The sequence below is a fragment of the Rhinichthys klamathensis genome, unplaced genomic scaffold (genome assembly GCF_029890125.1).
Source record: "Rhinichthys klamathensis goyatoka isolate OS25496 unplaced genomic scaffold, OSU_Roscu_1.1 h1tg000046l_1, whole genome shotgun sequence".
In the NCBI taxonomy this organism is placed as follows: domain Eukaryota; kingdom Metazoa; phylum Chordata; class Actinopteri; order Cypriniformes; family Leuciscidae; genus Rhinichthys; species Rhinichthys klamathensis.
Window position 1 is genome coordinate 3,877,845 of NW_026606593.1, and position 18,547 is coordinate 3,896,391.

General features: G+C 40.0%; 2 protein-coding genes across 6 annotated transcripts in view; one reads left to right on the forward strand and one right to left on the reverse strand.

Moving 5' to 3' along the window:
• Positions 1-3,019, forward strand: part of ganaba (glucosidase II alpha subunit a) — a 32,331-nt gene extending 29,312 nt beyond the window's left edge. For all 5 annotated transcript variants that reach the window (XM_056247425.1, XM_056247427.1, XM_056247428.1 and 2 more), the window contains 3 exons: positions 1,026-1,138; positions 2,052-2,152; positions 2,679-3,019. In XM_056247425.1, coding sequence (XP_056103400.1) covers positions 1,026-1,138; positions 2,052-2,152; positions 2,679-2,788 — 324 coding nt within the window. In that variant the 3' untranslated portion in view covers positions 2,789-3,019. The remainder of the gene's footprint in view (positions 1-1,025; positions 1,139-2,051; positions 2,153-2,678) is intronic.
• Positions 3,020-10,966: 7,947 nt separating this feature from the next.
• Positions 10,967-18,517, reverse strand: LOC130082549 (solute carrier family 25 member 45). The gene is made up of 6 exons (XM_056247430.1): positions 18,209-18,517; positions 17,741-17,784; positions 17,561-17,632; positions 12,923-13,111; positions 12,579-12,825; positions 10,967-11,336 (listed from the first exon to the last, which is right to left on the reverse strand). Exons 1-6 carry the CDS (start codon positions 18,243-18,245, stop codon positions 11,053-11,055), a joined length of 873 nt encoding a protein of 290 aa, XP_056103405.1. The 5' UTR covers positions 18,246-18,517; the 3' UTR covers positions 10,967-11,052.
• Between the last annotated feature and the right edge of the window lie 30 nt (positions 18,518-18,547).

Genomic DNA, 18,547 nt, shown 5'->3' on the forward strand with positions numbered 1-18,547 from the left:
CAATCCGGTCGAATGTGTTTTCCACTACCTCTGAAAGTGTTCGAAAGTGGACAAGCTCAAAGCGTATTAGGCCTCGTTTACACTGCAGGTCTTGATGCCCAATTCTGATTTGTTGCCCATATCCGATTTTTTTTTTTTGACCGTCCGTTTACACGTTCTTTAAATTGTGACCCATATCCGAGTCATGTGTTTACACTTGACTGAAACATCGTGCATGTTTAAAGGGGTCTTCTTGCTCAGATGGACGAACGCACAGCGAGATCTCAGGACTGGTGGGAACATACAACACGATCTCATGAAAGTGAATATAGCACGAATTTTATTTCTTTTGCCATTTATAGGCTACGCCAAAAATAGTTTTTGCTTGCATATGACACGCACTGTAAACGTGCGTATTGAACGCCATAAAGTGCGTATCATGCACAGAAAAAATATTTTTGGCGTAAATGGCACGTAAAAAAAAAAAAAGTTCAATATACGCACTTTCATGAGATCGTGGCGCAGGCGCAGATCTTTAACGAGGCGCAGTGGGTCCGAAATTTTAGGATGAGCAAGCCAACCTTTGATATGTTGTCAACGTGTGTCCACATTCCTCTCCTACGACGACACAATGTTTCGTCGGGCCATCCGTCCATCCGCAGATGCGCGTCGGGGTTTCTCTCGTCATTAAACTGTGGAGACGTAGCCTAATGCCTCCAGAAAATCCGATCAGCCTGTTTACATGAGTCGCATTGGCACATATCTGATTTATATCTGATTTATTTCCACATATGAACGAGGCCTGAAACCGATCTCGAAATATCCGAATGCATGCGTTTTTTTTAGAACACATCCGATCTGTGTCGCATACGAGTAAAAAATCGGAATTGGGTCACATTTCACTGACAGTGTAAACGAGGCCTTAGACCCCGTTTACACCTGTATTTAGTGTCGTCCACTTGTGATCCGATCCACCAAAACGCATCTTAATAGCAGCTGTAAACAGGCCATCAGTGCTGCACGTTCACTGCTGTCTTCTGCTCCAGGGCTCTGCTGAAGGAGAGCTGTACATCGATGACTTCCATACCTTCAACTTTGAAACGTCAAAGCAGTTTGTCCACAGACGTCTGTCTTTCTCTGCCAACATGTTGTCCTCCAGGTTAGTCTGCTGTTTTCTTTAAGGCTGTGACACCAAACCGACATCAAAGAGCTAGTGATGAAAGCCGTGCGTGTTGTTTTAATTACATTGTGAGGACCAAATGTCCCCACAAGAATAGTAAAACGTGAAATCACCCACATTGTGCGGACTAGCCAATGGTCCACACAAGGGAAATTGATTAATGAACATACTTAATAATGTTTTTTAGAAAATGTAAAAGAGCAGAAAGTTTTGTGTGATAGGTAGGTTTAGGGGTCGGGTTAGTGTAAGGGGACAGAATATACAGTTTGTACAGTATAAAAATCATTACGTCTATGGAGAGTCCCCACAAAGATAGTGGACCAGATGTGTGTGAGAGAAAAAAAGAAGCTGCGCTTGAACACACAGCGCAGACTACAGCCAACGGCAAACTAGCATTTGTTTTGTGTCCGCATGAGAATAAATAACGGTCTATATCAGCAGGTTTCGATGTTTTATATTCGTCATTTAAAATGGGAAACCCAAACTAGGACTGTGGATGTACAACCAGAAAAGCAAAGCAGTTATTGCTTACCATTTTGAATATGAATCATGTTGATCACTTTCTTCACTCCAGACGGCCATCGTTCTGAAAATATTCACGTATTGAAATGCTCGGGTAAGATGACAGAACAGCCAGAGTTCTCTCGCTCACCGACGGCGGAAAACAAACCGGTTAAACGTGATTAATCGCTCAAAGTATCCACTCTTGGGTCTGACTTGTGCCGACGCTGCAGAAGAACACACCGCAAAAACTGTCGGCTTGGTGCGTCACAGCCTTCGCAGAGTTTCTTGGTGTTTGAGAAATGTATAAACAGAAGTAAAAGTGATCTGTGGACAGAAAAGTGCAGTCACGCATCACTGCCATGCTGTTTCTCATCTCTTGTGTTGTCAGAAATCTGTCCCCAGACTCCCAGTTCTCCACTGGCTCCTGGATAGAAAAGATTGTGATCATCGGAGGCAGTCAGCCGTCCTCCGTTACTCTGAGAAATGCAGGTCGGTGTCACTGTTGCTAGTCTAATATATGACGGTGATGATGTTTGTTTTTGTATCATAAATTGCTCGTTTTGTTCTTTAAGTTGCCTTTTGCCATATCCTTTTGTTTTTAATATCCAGTGCCTTGCAATCAATAAAATTAGATCTCAAACAATGTTTTTAAATGGCATACGTCATTTTGTAGAAGTTAGCCAACTTAACTACAACTACAAAACATGACTTTTTAAATACCGATTCACTATAAATACCTATAATGATAATGGTTCAGTCAACAATTATTAGCCCTTTGACAGCATTTAGAAACCAAACATTTATACAGTCGTACTTCTGTTGTTTATGCATGGACAAATGGACACATGTTGTTGGGTTTATCCAGCTCATGTTGATACAAATTAATTCAAACTAAAATTTTGGACATTTTTGTTCAATTTTGGTGTTGTCCAAAGTAAATTTGGGTCCAGAAGTAAAACCAGTTAAGATTTTGCACAACATATGGAATGATTGATTTATTTATTTATTTTTTCAGATGGTACCGAGTCGACGTTAGAGTTTGAGTTCGACTCTACACATGCAGTTTTGACTCTACGCAAGCCAGCGGTCAACGCGGCGGCAGATTGGACTGTGCTTCTGCGGTAACACTAGGATGACATGCAAACATCAGAAGAAAGTACGGCACTTAATGTCACATGACCATACACAAGCATTACAAAATGAGACCAAACAGAGAATGGGAACATGTAGAGGGAAATTAAGAAATCAAATGTTTTTAAGATGATATTTGTATGTGTTGAGATCAAAATGAATGCAAACTAATTTAGTTTGTTTGAATGAACAGGACCAGGAAATTAAGAGAAGTGTTCGACACTCTCTTAAACTTTATTGTGTGATTTCAGGGTGAACTTTTTCATTTAGATATATGTCAATTAGCAATTTAATATTTGGTTGATTGTTTAAGGAATAACATAGAGGTTGATTTACTGTTTGTACAAATTTAGAATTCTTTTTTCATCTCAGGTCATGAAGTATTTTGGCATCAAAAAATAAATTTTAACATCCAGAAAAGCTGTTTGCACTAAGATATGGTATTGTGTTTTCATTAAGTTTTCACTGGGCAGGTTAAATCTGTGCATTAGAGAAAACAATAGCTTAAACAAAATTATGAATGGTAGAAGAAAAATCATATTTGTGAGATGCAAGAACGGCACTTCTTTCTCTTACAAATTTTTATTTTAAGCCACAAGTCCTCTGTACCTAGATCTTGTAGGACATTTTATTAGGCTTTGTGCTGATCGACAAGGACAAAGTGTATAAATTAGGGAGGAAGGAAATATGACATGTTTTTCTGAAACCGACCCTATCGGTTGTATATTAATAAATAATTTGAAAAAATGAAATAACCAAGTGACCAACTTTTTAGTTGGTAATATTTCAAAATGTATTAATAGATATGTTATGTATATCTTTGTTTCCTAGAGCACAAATGCCATCAATGAAGTATTTAGTAGCAAGGTTTTGTTTTTAATATGGTAAGACTGAATAATAGTTATAAATGGCCCCTTGTAAGTGGCTTTTTTGCTTGCTGGTCTCTGAAATTGCCTGATTTGTTCAGCATTGAGCAAGCTTAGGTTTTTCTTTGTTTTTTTTTGTTGAAGAATTGAGACGGGTGTGAATTAATGAAAAACGGCTCAGAAAACGAAGGACAAGGAAATGTGAACAGAAACAGGATTTGCAAGACTAAATATCTTGTAATAAACGTTGAAATAAACGTCTCTGGCTTAGGAAGCAAAGACCCGATGAAATGAGCGTAATCTTTGTTTCAGAGTAAGAGTGTTCTTGTATGTACAAACAGGTCAAAAATATCCAGCAAACACCTGATGTACAAACCGTACATACAGGATCTTGACCAAATGTTGTTTCCATCAAGAGGCGCATCAGTTTTAGGACCAGATCTTGTATTGATAATGCAAGAGTCCAACTCTGTAACGTCTCTTCCAGCACATCACAAACACTTTAAATGAGTTTAAGATCAGGGGCCTATACCATGAAGCCGGTTTAGGTGGCTAGCCAGCTATGTTTCAGCTTAGTTTCCACCAACCCTGGGTTTTAGGTACTATGAAAGTAGCTCGGCTTTAATCGGTGTTCGTTGCCATGGTACCTTACGCTGCACGGCTAACCTGCTCCGGGGCAGGTTAAGTTCTGGATTCGAGATCTCAGACTGAAGTTTGACCAATCAGCTGTGAGCAAAGAAACATATAGGTGACGTAACTAATTCCCAGTGCTTGTTGCAATGGCTTTACATTTTCTTTCAAATCCTGTGGACATCTCAGCGCAAATTGTTAGACGAGCACATCGTAGAGAAAGAGTTTTTAGCCGGACAAAATCCCCTTGCCTTTTCTGAACTTCAAGTTTTTTCGAACTTCTTGAGCCGCACATAAATAATTTAACACATCGAATTCATGCACTTACTGTACCATAAATGGTATTGCGTTGCGTTTTTTTTGCAAGTGGGTAGCCTACATACTTGCACGATCGGTGATGCACAGAATCTAGGGGAAAACACGGTTTGTCGAACCATTCGCAAGGTGGTCCTCGCTCTGCAGGAGTACATTAATAGTTTAATAGTGTTCCCCAGACATTTATTGACCATGTCCATAAGAGGGTTTTTATAAAATTGCCGGTAAGATATATTGATAGGGTGACATCACGTTTTTTTTTTTTTTCAAAAAGCAAATTTCACAAATGTACTGTACAATACAGTACATGTTAAGCATTATTTTGAATCTTTTTTTTTTTTTTTTTGGTTAATCTTATGATAGGATTCCCTATAGAGTCATTGGAGCAATAGCCTGCACACATGTTGCAATCTCCACTTCTCTAGGAGAACATGAGGCAGATTATGTTAATAGAAAGTCCTTTCACAGCCTTAATGTTCAGATAGAGATTATGTGAACATGTGAAATTATTATTTTCTGTGAGATGAATCTTTAAATGAATAGTAAAATTAACAGATAACAATCTACTTTCCGTGAGTATGTTGTGTCATCGCTTTGAGGAAAGCTAGTTAAATTTGGTACAGTACAAAACACTGTTAATTTGAATTGGGACAGCAAAACCTACACAATAATTCCCTATCATGACCCTCATGTGTCAGTAAAATCATAGTAAAAGTTAGAGATGATCTTTGGCATCCTAAAGGGGGGGGGGGGGAGTAAGAGAGCAATAGAAAGTTGCATTAATAAATATTCATGCTATGCTAAAGTGTTACTTGGTTAAATAAGTTCACATACTGAGATCAGTTTAATCCAGCTGTTGCATTTATTTTTTAAATGTGGAGCCTCCTCAGCTCACAGTCAGGCTCCTTTAGTGTGCAGTCTAGCTCTATAGGCTCCTTTAGTGTGCAGTCTAGCTCTATAGGCTCCTTTAGTGTGCAGTCTAGCTCTATAGGCTCCTTTAGTGTGCAGTCTAGCTCCATAGGCTCCTTTAGTGTGCAGTCTAGCTCTATAGGCTCCTTTAGTGTGCAGTCTAGCTCCATAGGCTCCTTTAGTGTGCAGTCTAGCTCTATAGGCTCCTTTAGTGTGCAGTCTAGCTCTATAGGCTCCTTTAGTGTGCAGTCTAGCTCTATAGGCTCCTTTAGTGTGCAGTCTAGCTCTATAGGCTCCTTTAGTGTGCAGTCTAGCTCTATAGGCTCCTTTAGTGTGCAGTCTAGCTCCATAGGCTCCTTTAGTGTGCAGTCTAGCTCTATAGGCTCCTTTAGTGTGCAGTCTAGCTCTATAGGCTCCTTTAGTGTGCAGTCTAGCTCTATAGGCTCCTTTAGTGTGCAGTCTAGCTCCATAGGCTCCTTTAGTGTGCAGTCTAGCTCTATAGGCTCCTTTAGTGTGCAGTCTAGCTCTATAGGCTCCTTTAGTGTGCAGTCTAGCTCTATAGGCTCCTTTAGTGTGCAGTCTAGCTCCATAGGCTCCTTTAGTGTGCAGTCTAGCTCTATAGGCTCCTTTAGTGTGCAGTCTAGCTCCATAGGGTCCTTTAGTGTGCAGTCTAGCTCCATAGGCTCCTTTAGTGTGCAGTCTAGCTCTATAGGCTCCTTTAGTGTGCAGTCTAGCTCCATAGGCTCCTTTAGTGTGCAGTCTAGCTCCATAGGCTCCTTTAGTGTGCAGTCTAGCTCTATAGGCTCCTTTAGTGTGCAGTCTAGCTCCATAGGCTCCTTTAGTGTGCAGTCTAGCTCTATAGGCTCCTTTAGTGTGCAGTCTAGCTCCATAGACTCCTTTAGTGTGCAGTCTAGCTCTATAGGCTCCTTTAGTGTGCAGTCTAGCTCTATAGGCTCCTTTAGTGTGTAGTCTAGCTCTATAGGCTCCTTTAGTGTGCAGTCTAGCTCTATAGGCTCCTTTAGTGTGCAGTCTAGCTCTATAGGCTCCTTTAGTGTGCAGTCTAGCTCTATAGGCTCCTTTAGTGTGCAGTCTAGCTCCATAGGCTCCTTTAGTGTGCAGTCTAGCTCCATAGGCTCCTTTAGTGTGCAGTCTAGCTCTATAGGCTCCTTTAGTGTGCAGTCTAGCTCCATACGCTCCTTTAGTGTGCAGTCTAGCTCTATAGGCTCCTTTAGTGTGCAGTCTAGCTCTATAGGCTCCTTTAGTGTGCAGTCTAGCTCTATAGGCTCCTTTAGTGTGTAGTCTAGCTCCATAGGCTCCTTTAGTGTGCAGTCTAGCTCTATAGGCTCCTTTAGTGTGCAGTCTAGCTCTATAGGCTCCTTTAGTGTGCAGTCTAGCTCTATAGGCTCCTTTAGTGTGTAGTCTAGCTCTATAGGCTCCTTTAGTGTGCAGTCTAGCTCTATAGGCTCCTTTAGTGTGCAGTCTAGCTCTATAGGCTCCTTTTGTAAAGGGCCCTGACTGAGTCTGTTTCCACCTGAAAAATAATTCCACCACGAACATGATCATTACAAGTTTTTGGGAGGCTAATCAACTTACAAAAAGTTCCTTGACAAACACCTGTAATATATGTCAAGGGTTTTAAATCCTTACCTTGTTCACATTTCTTTTGAAGCCTGTAGAGGTTGAGGCTTCAGTTTCTGGGACAGGTTGTGAAAAATCCTACAATAAAAGAGATGTGTAACTTGGGCCAGTCCCTGTTTTATGCCACACATTCAAATGTTTGCCTTAATAAAAAGCCCAGTGCATTCACCTCAGCCACTGTCCCAGAACACAGACAGAGTGTCTTCATCATTTCCTCCTCCCTGATAAATAAAAGTAGGCCTATATGTTTCTGGTGTTCTGTCTGCTGCATACTGACCTCTGTGTGGGAGACTGTGTGTGTGTGTGTGTGCTGGCTTCAACAGGGACACTGCATTTCCCTCTACTGCAGAACATACAGTCAGCCATATTTAAAACTTAAAATAGTAATGTATCGCACACGTACCCAGTGTTACTTGCTTCGAGGAGCCGGCACCAGGGTCAGACTGTACAGCACCTGTAATCTCATCCAAAATCGGCCGTCCCTTATTCCTATCAGAGCCAACTCAGTGTATTCTGGAGGAGTGGCCCTCCACTGGTTTTCTGAATTTCACTCTTTTTTTCGGTTTGCCTCAAACAAGTGTTAATAATAAAATAATAAAAGGTTGTGTGTAAATACTTACTAGGCTACTTTGAATTTTATTTTTATATTTTGTCTTTATCAGCTGCCAAGAACGTTTGGAGTTGCATCTAAAAATCAATGAATATTAATCTTTATTAGTATATGCAATTTTTTTTATATATTATAAAAATATAGGCTATATTTCACACACACATACATTCATAGCCGATATATACATCATTTGACATGAATAAAGAACACATTTATTTAGCTTACACATTAACACAATCAGCAATCTTTCTCCAACAGTCTTCTCTTGCTTTGGCAGCAGAGACCGTATTGTTTCAAGCTTGTAATACATATTTAAATTCATCGTAATTATGAATGATTATCTATTGCTCCTCCGCGGAAAGAAAATATCGCTCTCGCTCTATCCATTTCGAACGCGATTGGTTGTTCGGTGCCAACGTCACTTTGGTATGTGCACGCGCTCGTGGAGTAATCATAGCTTAAGATCAAAGCCTGAGTTGACAGAGAAAGTTGATGAGCTGCGTCATGGTACCAATAAAGCCTGATTGCATCGGTTTGGTTTTGTCAACTCAAAACTAATCCTGTAACTCCGAGTTTGTTCAGCTACCTTCATGGTACAGGCCCCTGGACTCAGAGGAGCAGATTCATGTGTGTAAATGATTCTTAATGCTCCTCAATCTGAGCCTGATGAATCTTGACATTGTCATCCTGGAATATGACCATGTGTTTCCTATGGTTGTTTAAAAGATGAAAAGCTACACACTCCATCGATTAGGGTTAGAAGAACTGTTGCCAAACATGCTAGAAACAACATAATCACAGCAATAATGATCCAGTCATTGACTCTTAAGCACATGCTTTTAGGGCTGTCAAACGATTAATCACGATTAATCGCATCCAAAATGTATAATTATTTTGTATATAAATGCACACAAGTATATATTTAAGAAAAATGTTATTTATATATAAAATGTTTATATTTATATAAAATATACATTATATATAGGCTACATTCAGTCTATATACAGTATATATATGCAAATATTTCTTAAATACACATGCATGTGTGGGTATTTATAGTACTTCGGGACAAAAATGTCCCGAAGCGTTTTTAAAATAAATGTTAAAAATTGTAGCTTCATCGGAATTGTCCGAAACTTGGTGACTTTTTTGGTACTTGGTATATGAACACCCAAAACAATTGGGGACAGGATTTGAAAAGTCTTAAGTGGTCGTAAAAAAAAACATAGTCACACTCAGGACCTTCGGGTCAAAAATGACCCCCATAGGAAATGAATGGGAAATTGGCAAAAATGTGAAAATACAGAGTTTTTTTGTGCATACAATCTGCAAAACAGCCAGGATGCAGAAAAAAAAGCACACAACAGTGAAGGGGTGAATCTCTTAAAACAATGGGTGACTAAATGTTTTCCATTTGTTCTCTTTATAATGCAATGTTCAGGTTTGACTGTATTATAAAGTAAAACTGCCACTTCAAATTACCATTTAAACCAACCACAAAAAAAAAAAAAAAAAAAATTTAATAAAAAAAAATGACAAAAATAGTCTTTGAGAATCTGTTATTATATATTCAAATCAACAACCTGAAAAAAATTAAACAATATATGAAAAAAATCACTAGAGTGTTTCTACCATAGGTTTCTACAGAGAGCTGTAAATCCACTAGTGGTAAAAATGTGCTATTGCGTGATAAAAATGCTTAGTGTGTCCACCAGATGGCTCCGATCTCATTTCCAAAATTGCTTTCATGAGGCCTAGACTTGACTCTAAAATGAAATACAGCTTTAATAAAACATTTTTTTTAATTATATATATATATATATATAAATTTTCTATTATATTCAATGGGAAAAAATGGGTCTTAATTATTGCATAAATATTAATTATAAATCATAAAATTATCTCAAAACACCAAAAAAGAAAAGAAAAAATATTATTGAACAAAAATATATTTCATTGATTTTACTCAAATAAAATGTATCTTAATGCCGCCCTCCGGGTCATTTTTGACCCGAAAGTCCTGAGTGTGAGTCTAAAATGAAGTACCCCAGAGGGTTAAAAATAATTATACACAGTACACACACATATATTATGTAAACACAAACTTTTATTTTGGATGCGATTAATCGCGATTAATCGTTTGACAGCCCTACTTGCTTTTTTTTTTTTTTTTTTTTTTTTTTTTTGCCGGGCCGGGCAGTGTATACACAAATTGAGGTACAAGTCAGATTTATTTTCTGTGCTTAATAAAAGCATTTCATTCAGTGAAACGGGTCAGAGAGTCGCTTTATTCGTATGTAAATTTAATGAGATCATCCTATCCTAACATCGCGTTTTTGTTGATCGATCAGCTTGTTGAAATTAAAGGTACATCTTCGTGTCTGAGAACAGTGTGTACAAGCTTGATGACTGCTGGAAATAAGTTGACCATTAAAAAGAAAAGCTGAACATTAGTTTACAAATAATATATATAGTTTAAATTGTTATTGCCTTTATTATTTTGGAGTGTGAAATGTGTAAAAACTTTATGCAATGTTCTATTTACTAAACCAAGTATAAATTTCATCGTGTAAAAATACAAAATAGAATTGTATGGTCTCTCTTTTTATGTTGTTCATTTAACCAAGAAAATTAAATGTAACCGGGACATAAATTTACATTTGATATACATATAAAAAAGTGAGTACTTTGTCTCCGCATTTTAAATTACCACTAATGAACAATATCCAAATATTCGAGTCGCTGGGAAACGCCAAGATCAGCACCACTATGATGTCATCAGCTGTAAAGGCACTAAACGAGGGCTGAAGTGATGATGTATTTTTGTATCGGTTTCCCTCGACTAAAACCCAATGGGATTTTTCCATTGGCTTTTGGATTATTGCAGAAAATAAGCACTGTGACCAACAAAAGGTTATGATACTTACACATTTTGTCCATCATGATAATAATTCATAAATGACCATAACTTTTTTTTAATTTTGAAGCTTAAACACAATCACCAGAAGTAAGTGGAAATGAACCACGGTCACATGACTTGAACGTCATCACCATTGAGATTTAGTCAGTCAGATAGTGACAAGTGAGTAGATGAGTTTGATGGGATGATGTTTAATGTCTACAACCTCTGTAGTGACATTTAGACGCTTGTTAGCAACACAAATAAGGGCTTTAATAAATAAATATCGTGAGCTTGTCATTTAACCAAAAACCCATTGACTTCAGGAACCAGTGCTAAAATGCTAACAGGTATCAGGTTTGGGCCTATAACTCCACCATCCCTGCAGAACTCAGTGTGAGGAGTCGTCAGTCATGGCTCTCATTAGCATCTCAAAGCTGAGGAAGGTCACAGCATTCACAGGGAACGCTCTGACGCTGTTCAGGAGAAGGCCTTTGAACAGCACTCGCACGCCCTCTTCACACACACTCACAGTGATGCAGTGCAGAACACCAGCATACACTCGACCGCCACCTCCACACATCTGCAGGCGAGCCTTCACCACGTCCATGGGTGTAGCGCAGGCCCATGTGACCACACCAGCAACACCACCGGCCAATAGCACTGCATCCTTACCTGAAGCACACATGATGGTTATATTACTCAACTGATCATGTTTGGGCTTCTGAACTGCCTTTTGTAAGCCGCTTTAATCATTTAGCCAAGTAGTCGTTTCAACCGGTCTTCACAAATCACAGAACAGAATAAACTTACAAATATAATATACTATATGTATATAAATATCAATTAATATCTCATAAAATGTTATATTTTTATATATAAAATATTTTATAGTAATATTTATATTTCATAAATTGGTAACGCTTTAAAATAAGATTTAATTTGTTACGGAATAACGATAAAAAAACATTTATTAATCTCAGTTAATGTTAATCTCAACATTTACTAATACATGATTAAAATCAAAAGTTGTATCTGTTAACATTAGTTAATGAACCTAACATGAACAGTTGTATTTTTGTTAATTGATGTTAGCAAAGATTAATATGTACTGTAATGAATGTATTGCTCATTGTTAGTTAATAATATGAATGCATTGATTAACCTTGACTAATGGAACCTTATTGTGAAGTGTTACCCTTAACTTACAAATATACTTACATAAATTATAATATTACATAAATTCTATTATTATGTAATATTATACCATATAATATATTTTATTACATTTTATTAAACTTCCCAAAAGTTTAAAAGACTAAATAATTTGTATATAATTTGAATGTATATTATCTATATCTATCTCTCTCTATATATACACACATATATACATATACTATATAATATATAGAACACACAGCCATTAATAACAAAAATATGTATATAATATACTGTATTTATAATACATATAAACTTAACCTAACATAAATTATATCACATACATTATATGTATATGAATATACCATAAACATAAATTAATATTTGATTACATTTGAATAAACTTCCCAAAAATGTAAATATCTATATATTTACACACTGTAAATAAAGCCATAAATACAAACTTATGAATATACTAATATATATTATATCTATATATATATATATATATATATATATTATAATATAGTACACACAGCCATTAATATATACAATATGAATATAATATACTGTATGCATATTAATATGCTATAAATATAAATATTAGATTTTTTATTTTTTACAATTCTTCATAAATGTAAACTTAAAAATATAAAATACTAATGTATAGTATAATATACAATGTAATATACAGCCATAAAAATATTTATTTAATGTATGAATATTTATTTCTTAATTTATTTATTCATTCCCAATCACCTGGCTGCTTTCCTTCCTCAGTCATCATCCTGCACATGAGCTCGTACGGCAGAAAGTAAAGTCCGTAACAAGGCACGTCTCGTAGGGCCAGAGCCCACGCTCCTCTGAAAAGCCCTCTCACCCCGTCCTCCCGTAAGATCACAGCTACACAATGCATGGGGCCTCTGTATTTACTCCCACCTGGCCTGCCCTCCGTCTGGTTCTGCAGACGCACTTTGACCAGGTCTATCGGAGCTGTAACAAACAACTGTCGGAGGAGAGGATCAAAACAGCACAAATTAGTGACATGCAATGTGCTCTTTTAGATTGTTTTGGTGTTTTGCAGGCTTGATCCCCCGACGTGCCTGTGCTAGACCTGAGAAGCATCCAGCAATGAACACCGCTGTGAGCGGCGAGCGCTTGTTTTGGTCAGAGCCGCTGCGGTTGGACCGGGTCAGGTAATCCAGGGCATTACAGTAGGAACCAAAGGCCACAGCATTGCTAAGGGCAACAGAGAGGACAGGAAATGACATGCCCTTAAAAAATCCATGGAACTGGAGAATAAAGCAAAAAGAAGATGTGTCATTAAAGTGATTACCTTTTATAAACGCAAAGGTAACTTATTAATTATTGCTACCATACATGAGCCTGAGAGTTTATCCATACACAACCATTACCTTTTTTGATATCTATTCTGCTCACCAAGGCTGCATTTATTTGATCAAAAATACAGTAAACAGTAACATTATATTATAACTGTCAGCAAACAAGAATACAGCACAAAGGTAACTTCCACAAAGGGTGTTTATTTGCAGGTAAGTGCAGGAAACAAATGATGCAAGTAGGCGAGTGACCTTCATTAATAGCAGCAAACACTTAGCTGTGAATAACTGTTCTTGTCGTTAAAGGTGCAAACTGGAGGGCTGGAGACTGAAGATGACCGAAGGCTGAAGATAATGAAACACGGGTAAATGTCACTGGAAGGTAGTCGGGTAAGTAGCTCGGTATGGATCAAAAGGTAAGTTAACATATGCTAGCGTCCAACGAGACCAGACCATGAGGTGAGTGCTTATGTGTTGATGAGGTGATAACCAGTGGCAGGTGTGGTGATGGCTGACTGAGTGCAGGTGGGAACCAGGAGGGATGCTGGGAAATGTAGTTCTGTGGTGACAGGGCCGGTGACTGAGGATTGTGGCAGTACTCCCCCCTCCCTAAAGGTGCAACTTCGCACCAAAATAAATCCAACTGGGGAGGAAGAAGCCAGGACAGGATGAGCAAGGGTAGAATCCAGAGCAGAAGGTCCATGATGCTGGGCGGAGTTGAAGACTCCCAAGGTGGAGCTGGCAGAACAGTAGATCTCAACAGTGGACCTGAAGACCTCCAAGGCGGAGCCGAAGACCACCACATCCGAACAGACGAACTTAACCTCAGGCAGATCAGATTGGCTAGAGAACATAGATCGTCTGGAAAGGCAGCTGGCTTGAGACTCTTGGCTGAACTCTCGAGCAGACTCTTGGTCTGGGGGGAATTCTCGTATAGACTCTGGGGCTGGAGCCGACACTGGAATGGACTCAGGGACTGGAGCAGACACTGGAGGGGCTGGAGCCGACACTGGAGCGGACTCAGGGACTGGAGTAGACACTGGATGGGCTGGAGCCGACACTGGAGTGGACTCAGGGACTGGAGCCGACACTGGAGCGGACTCAGGGGCTGGAGCCGACACTGGATGGGCTGGAGCCGACACTGGAGTGGGCTCAGGGACTGGAGCCGACACTGGAGGGGCTGGAGCCGACACTGGAGCTGACTCAGGGACTGGAGCCGACACTGGAGCTGACTCAGGGGCTGGAGCCGACTCAGGGACTGGAGCAGACACTGGAGCTGACTCGCGGTCCGGGGACTGGAGCCGACACTGGAGCTGACTCAGGGGCTGGAGCCGACACTGGAGTGGATTCAGGGACTGGAGCCGATACTGGAGCTGACTCGGGGGCTGGAGCCGACACTGGAGCTGACTCGGGGACTGGAGCCGACACTGGAGCTGACTCAGGGGGTGGAGCCGACACTGGAGTGGATTCAGGGACTGGAGCCGATACTGGAGCTGACTCAGGGGCTGGAGCCGACACTGGAGTAAACTCAGGGACTGGAGCTGACACTGAAGCTGACTCGGGGACTGGAGCCGACACTGGAGTGGACTCGGGCTGGAGCCGACACTGGAGTGGACTCAGGGGCTGGAGCCAACACTAGAGCGGATTCAGGGACTGGAGCCGACACTGGAGCAGACTCAGGGACTGGAGCCAACACTAGAGCGGATTCAGGGACTGGAGCCGACACTGGAGCAGACTCAGGGACTGGAGCCAACACTAGAGCGGATTCAGGGACTGGAGCCGACACTGGAGCAGACTCAGGGACTGGAGCAGACTCAGGGACTGGAGCCAACACTAGAGCGGATTCAGGGACTGGAGCCGACACTGGAGCAGACTCAGGGACTGGACCCGACACTGGAGCAGACTCAGGGACTGGAGCCGACACTGGAGCAGACTCAGGGACTGGAGCTGACACTGGAGCAGACTCAGGGACTGGAGCCGACACTGGAGCAGACTCAGGGACTGGAGCCGACACTGGAGCAGACTCAGGGACTGGAGCCGACACTGGAGCAGACTCAGGGACTGGAGCCGACACTGGAGCAGACTCAGGGACTGGAGCTGACACTGGAGCAGACTCAGGGACTGGAGCCGACACTGGAGCAGACTCAGGGACTGGACCCGACACTGGAGCAGACTCAGGGACTGGAGCCGACACTGGAGCAGACTCAGGGACTGGAGCTGACACTGGAGCAGACTCAGGGACTGGAGCCGACACTGGAGCAGACTCGGACTGGAGCCGACACTGGAGCTGACTCAGGGGCTGGAGCCGACAATGGAGCAGACTCCGGGACTGGAGCCGACACTGGAGCAGACTCGGACTGGAGCCGACACTAGAGCGGATTCAGGGACTGGAGCCGACACTGGAGGGGCTGGAGCCGACACTGGAGCTGACTCAGGGACTGGAGCCGACACTGGAGCAGACTCAGGGACTGGAGCTGACACTGGAGCTGACTCAGGGGCTGGAGCCGACACTGGAGCTGACTCAGGGACTGGAGCCGACACTGGAGCGGACTCAGGAGCTGGAGCCGACACTGGAGCGGACTCAGAGGCTGGAGCCGACACTTGAGTGGATTCAGGGACTGGAGCCGACACTGGAGTGGACTCAGGAGCTGGAGCCGACACTGGAGTGGACCATCTTGTCATAGTTAACCCTATCCTCCACATTCAATTTAATTTTCCTAGTTCATGTTAGTTAATAATTTAACTAATGTTAACAAACCTTATTGTAGTGTTACCTAGAAATCGTATTACATTATATCTAATCTTATTACTTATAACATTATAAATGCCTTTACTGTCACTTTTGATCAATGTAATGCTTCCTTGGATAAAAGTATTAAATCATTTCAACAACAAAACGCAAAATATTACTAACCAAACTTTTGAACAACAGTGTATGTAGCATTAAGAAACATTAAAATGTGTGTCAAACTTCACACTTAATGTTCATGTACAGAATTATTATAGTGCTGCTAAGTAATAACAATGAACATAATTTTGAGTTAATGTTGCTGTTCTTGTACTTATTTAACATAATGTGAAACATGCAAACTAATGCAATACAGGTGAGAGCAGAAGTTTGCAGAATCTGCACAATGTTTATAATTTTTTTTAAATTACACGATCATAAGGATCACAAAAATTGCATTTTGTTGTTATTTAGTACTGCCCTGGTTTCACATAACAGATATTTACATATATGCCACAGGATAAAATAATAAATGAAAGTACACAAAATATTGCGTTCACAAATTTACATTCCCTTGGGTTTTACTATGGTGCGTTGCTTCCTATATTAATGTTTGCATGGTTTGTGATAGTTATTCATGAGTTCCTTGTTTGTAGTGTTCTTCAGAAACATCTCCAGGCCCTGTACATTATTTGGTTTTCCAGCATCTTCTGACCATTTGAGCTTTTCCCAAATGCTGTTGAAATCCATGTTTTCACAATGAAGATAACTGAGGTATTCATACACATCTAAACATTTGCTGTGTCCGAAATCGGCCCCCAAACCCTTATTCACTCTTCCTTACATCACTCAAATAATATAGTTGACTTAAAGAAGTGAATGAAAACGAGTGAATTCGGACACTGAGAGCACCGGAAGGGCTGCCGCTTTTGCATTGTTTGTGCTTGCTGTTTAATAATCATTTGACTGGCAAACTGGCAGCTCCTGTACAAAGATGAAAAGATTCATAGCTCTGTCATGGAAACTATGTATAAACCTTAATTTATACTGTACTACTGTATGATATTATGCTGAAGCCACATTGGACCCAACGAGCCTCCCCAAATCCCTCCTCACTGACTTTGGGACTGTCATCAACCTTCATCATCCGTTCTCCATAGTCTGCTCGACTGTGTTTGCATCCTCCATCTGGTTTCCTCATATACTCGTCTCCCCTGCCAACTAAGGACCGTCTTTATAAATGTTTTATCCATCATCAATAAGTTGAGTTCATCTTCTGTCTGCCTCTGAGTCCTGTGACACGCAATATTTATAACCAAAGGGATGTAAACTTTTAATGGGGTAACTTGATATTTTGTCTTGTGGTAAATATGTAAATATATTATGATAAATTAACTGACAAATTCTTGCTACAATATATAAGCCTGAGAGTTTATCTCTATGTAGCATAAAGAAGTATTCAAATTTGTGTTACGAATTTACATAAATGCTGAGTAATAACAATAACTAATCCGACTACTCTTAATCCCAATACTAATCCTAACCCTACTGTCACAGATTTCAGTGGGTCACAGAATTCGGCATTACAAACAAGACTTTGAAACACACACACACACTATATACTATATGTATATGAATTTTCCTTCTTATTGCACAATGTAGTGAAGACTTACTCCTTCATGTGTGTAAGTTTTGACCACACAATCAAATATCCCTTTATACACAGACTGGGTCTGCAAGCGCACCTATGACCAAAACAAAGGAATAAACTAATAATCTCAGTAATGTCAGTTATTGAAAATCACCAAATCATCATCCTTTTTTGTTGTTGTTTTACTGTCAAGGAAACTCACCTTTACTGTGTCCAAAGGGTGTCCGACAACTAAACCAACAGCACCTAACACCACATATGATTAACCCTTTGTGAATCATTTACACGTTTGCAATCTGGAACTGTGAATCATATATAATAGTATGGGGCAATTCATATATTTATTTTTACCATGCAAAAAAAATACTGTGGCAGTATCACAGTAAAGAGATAGTATTAGATATACTATGGTATTCTTTCTGATACAGTAGGCTACTTAATGATACCATGGTATATGTTATAGGTATGGAGTAAGAAAAGATGTTAAGAATATGATACTAACAGGCTTTTTTTTTTTTTTTTTTTTAACTTTTTTGTCTTTTCTTTTTTCGCTTATAAACCGAGCAGATTCAAAGTCAAAGCAAATAAAATATATATTTTTCACGTTATTGTAACCAGACAGTTGGTAAGTTTTGTTCCAAAGCCAAAGTTAAGTAATAGCCTAACTTACCTGAAATCCATCCCGCGATGAACTCCTCAAACGGCATGGCACATTTACCTGTAGGCTACAATATATCAATAATGAATAATAGAAAAGAAGAACACTTTCACCATGTACATTAATCCCAGGTGAAATTTGTGTTCTATATGCGCGTGAAAAGCGTAAGGGAAACTATAGGGTCCTGTCAAAGTTCAGCCAGCGAGATGATATATGATCTTCAGTATAGCCTACATTCAGAAATATCACTTAATTCTCCAGCACAAACGCGGATATCTTCAAGCTTCTGCCAACTTTCACGGCACAACATTCTTGTGTCCATTTTATCCCACAGAGCAAGCATTTTGTGCA

Excerpts from the sequence above, each read along its gene's own strand:
- LOC130082549 (XM_056247430.1), bottom strand. The coding sequence starts at position 18,245 with ATGCCGTTTGAGGAGTTCATCGCGGGATGGATTTCAG. Across the intron at positions 17,785-18,208 it reads CATCGCGGGATGGATTTCAG|GTGCTGTTGGTTTAGTTGTC; the intron begins GTAAGTTAGGCT and ends ATGTGGTGTTAG. Across the intron at positions 17,633-17,740 it reads ACCCTTTGGACACAGTAAAG|GTGCGCTTGCAGACCCAGTC; the intron begins GTGAGTTTCCTT and ends TTTTGGTCATAG.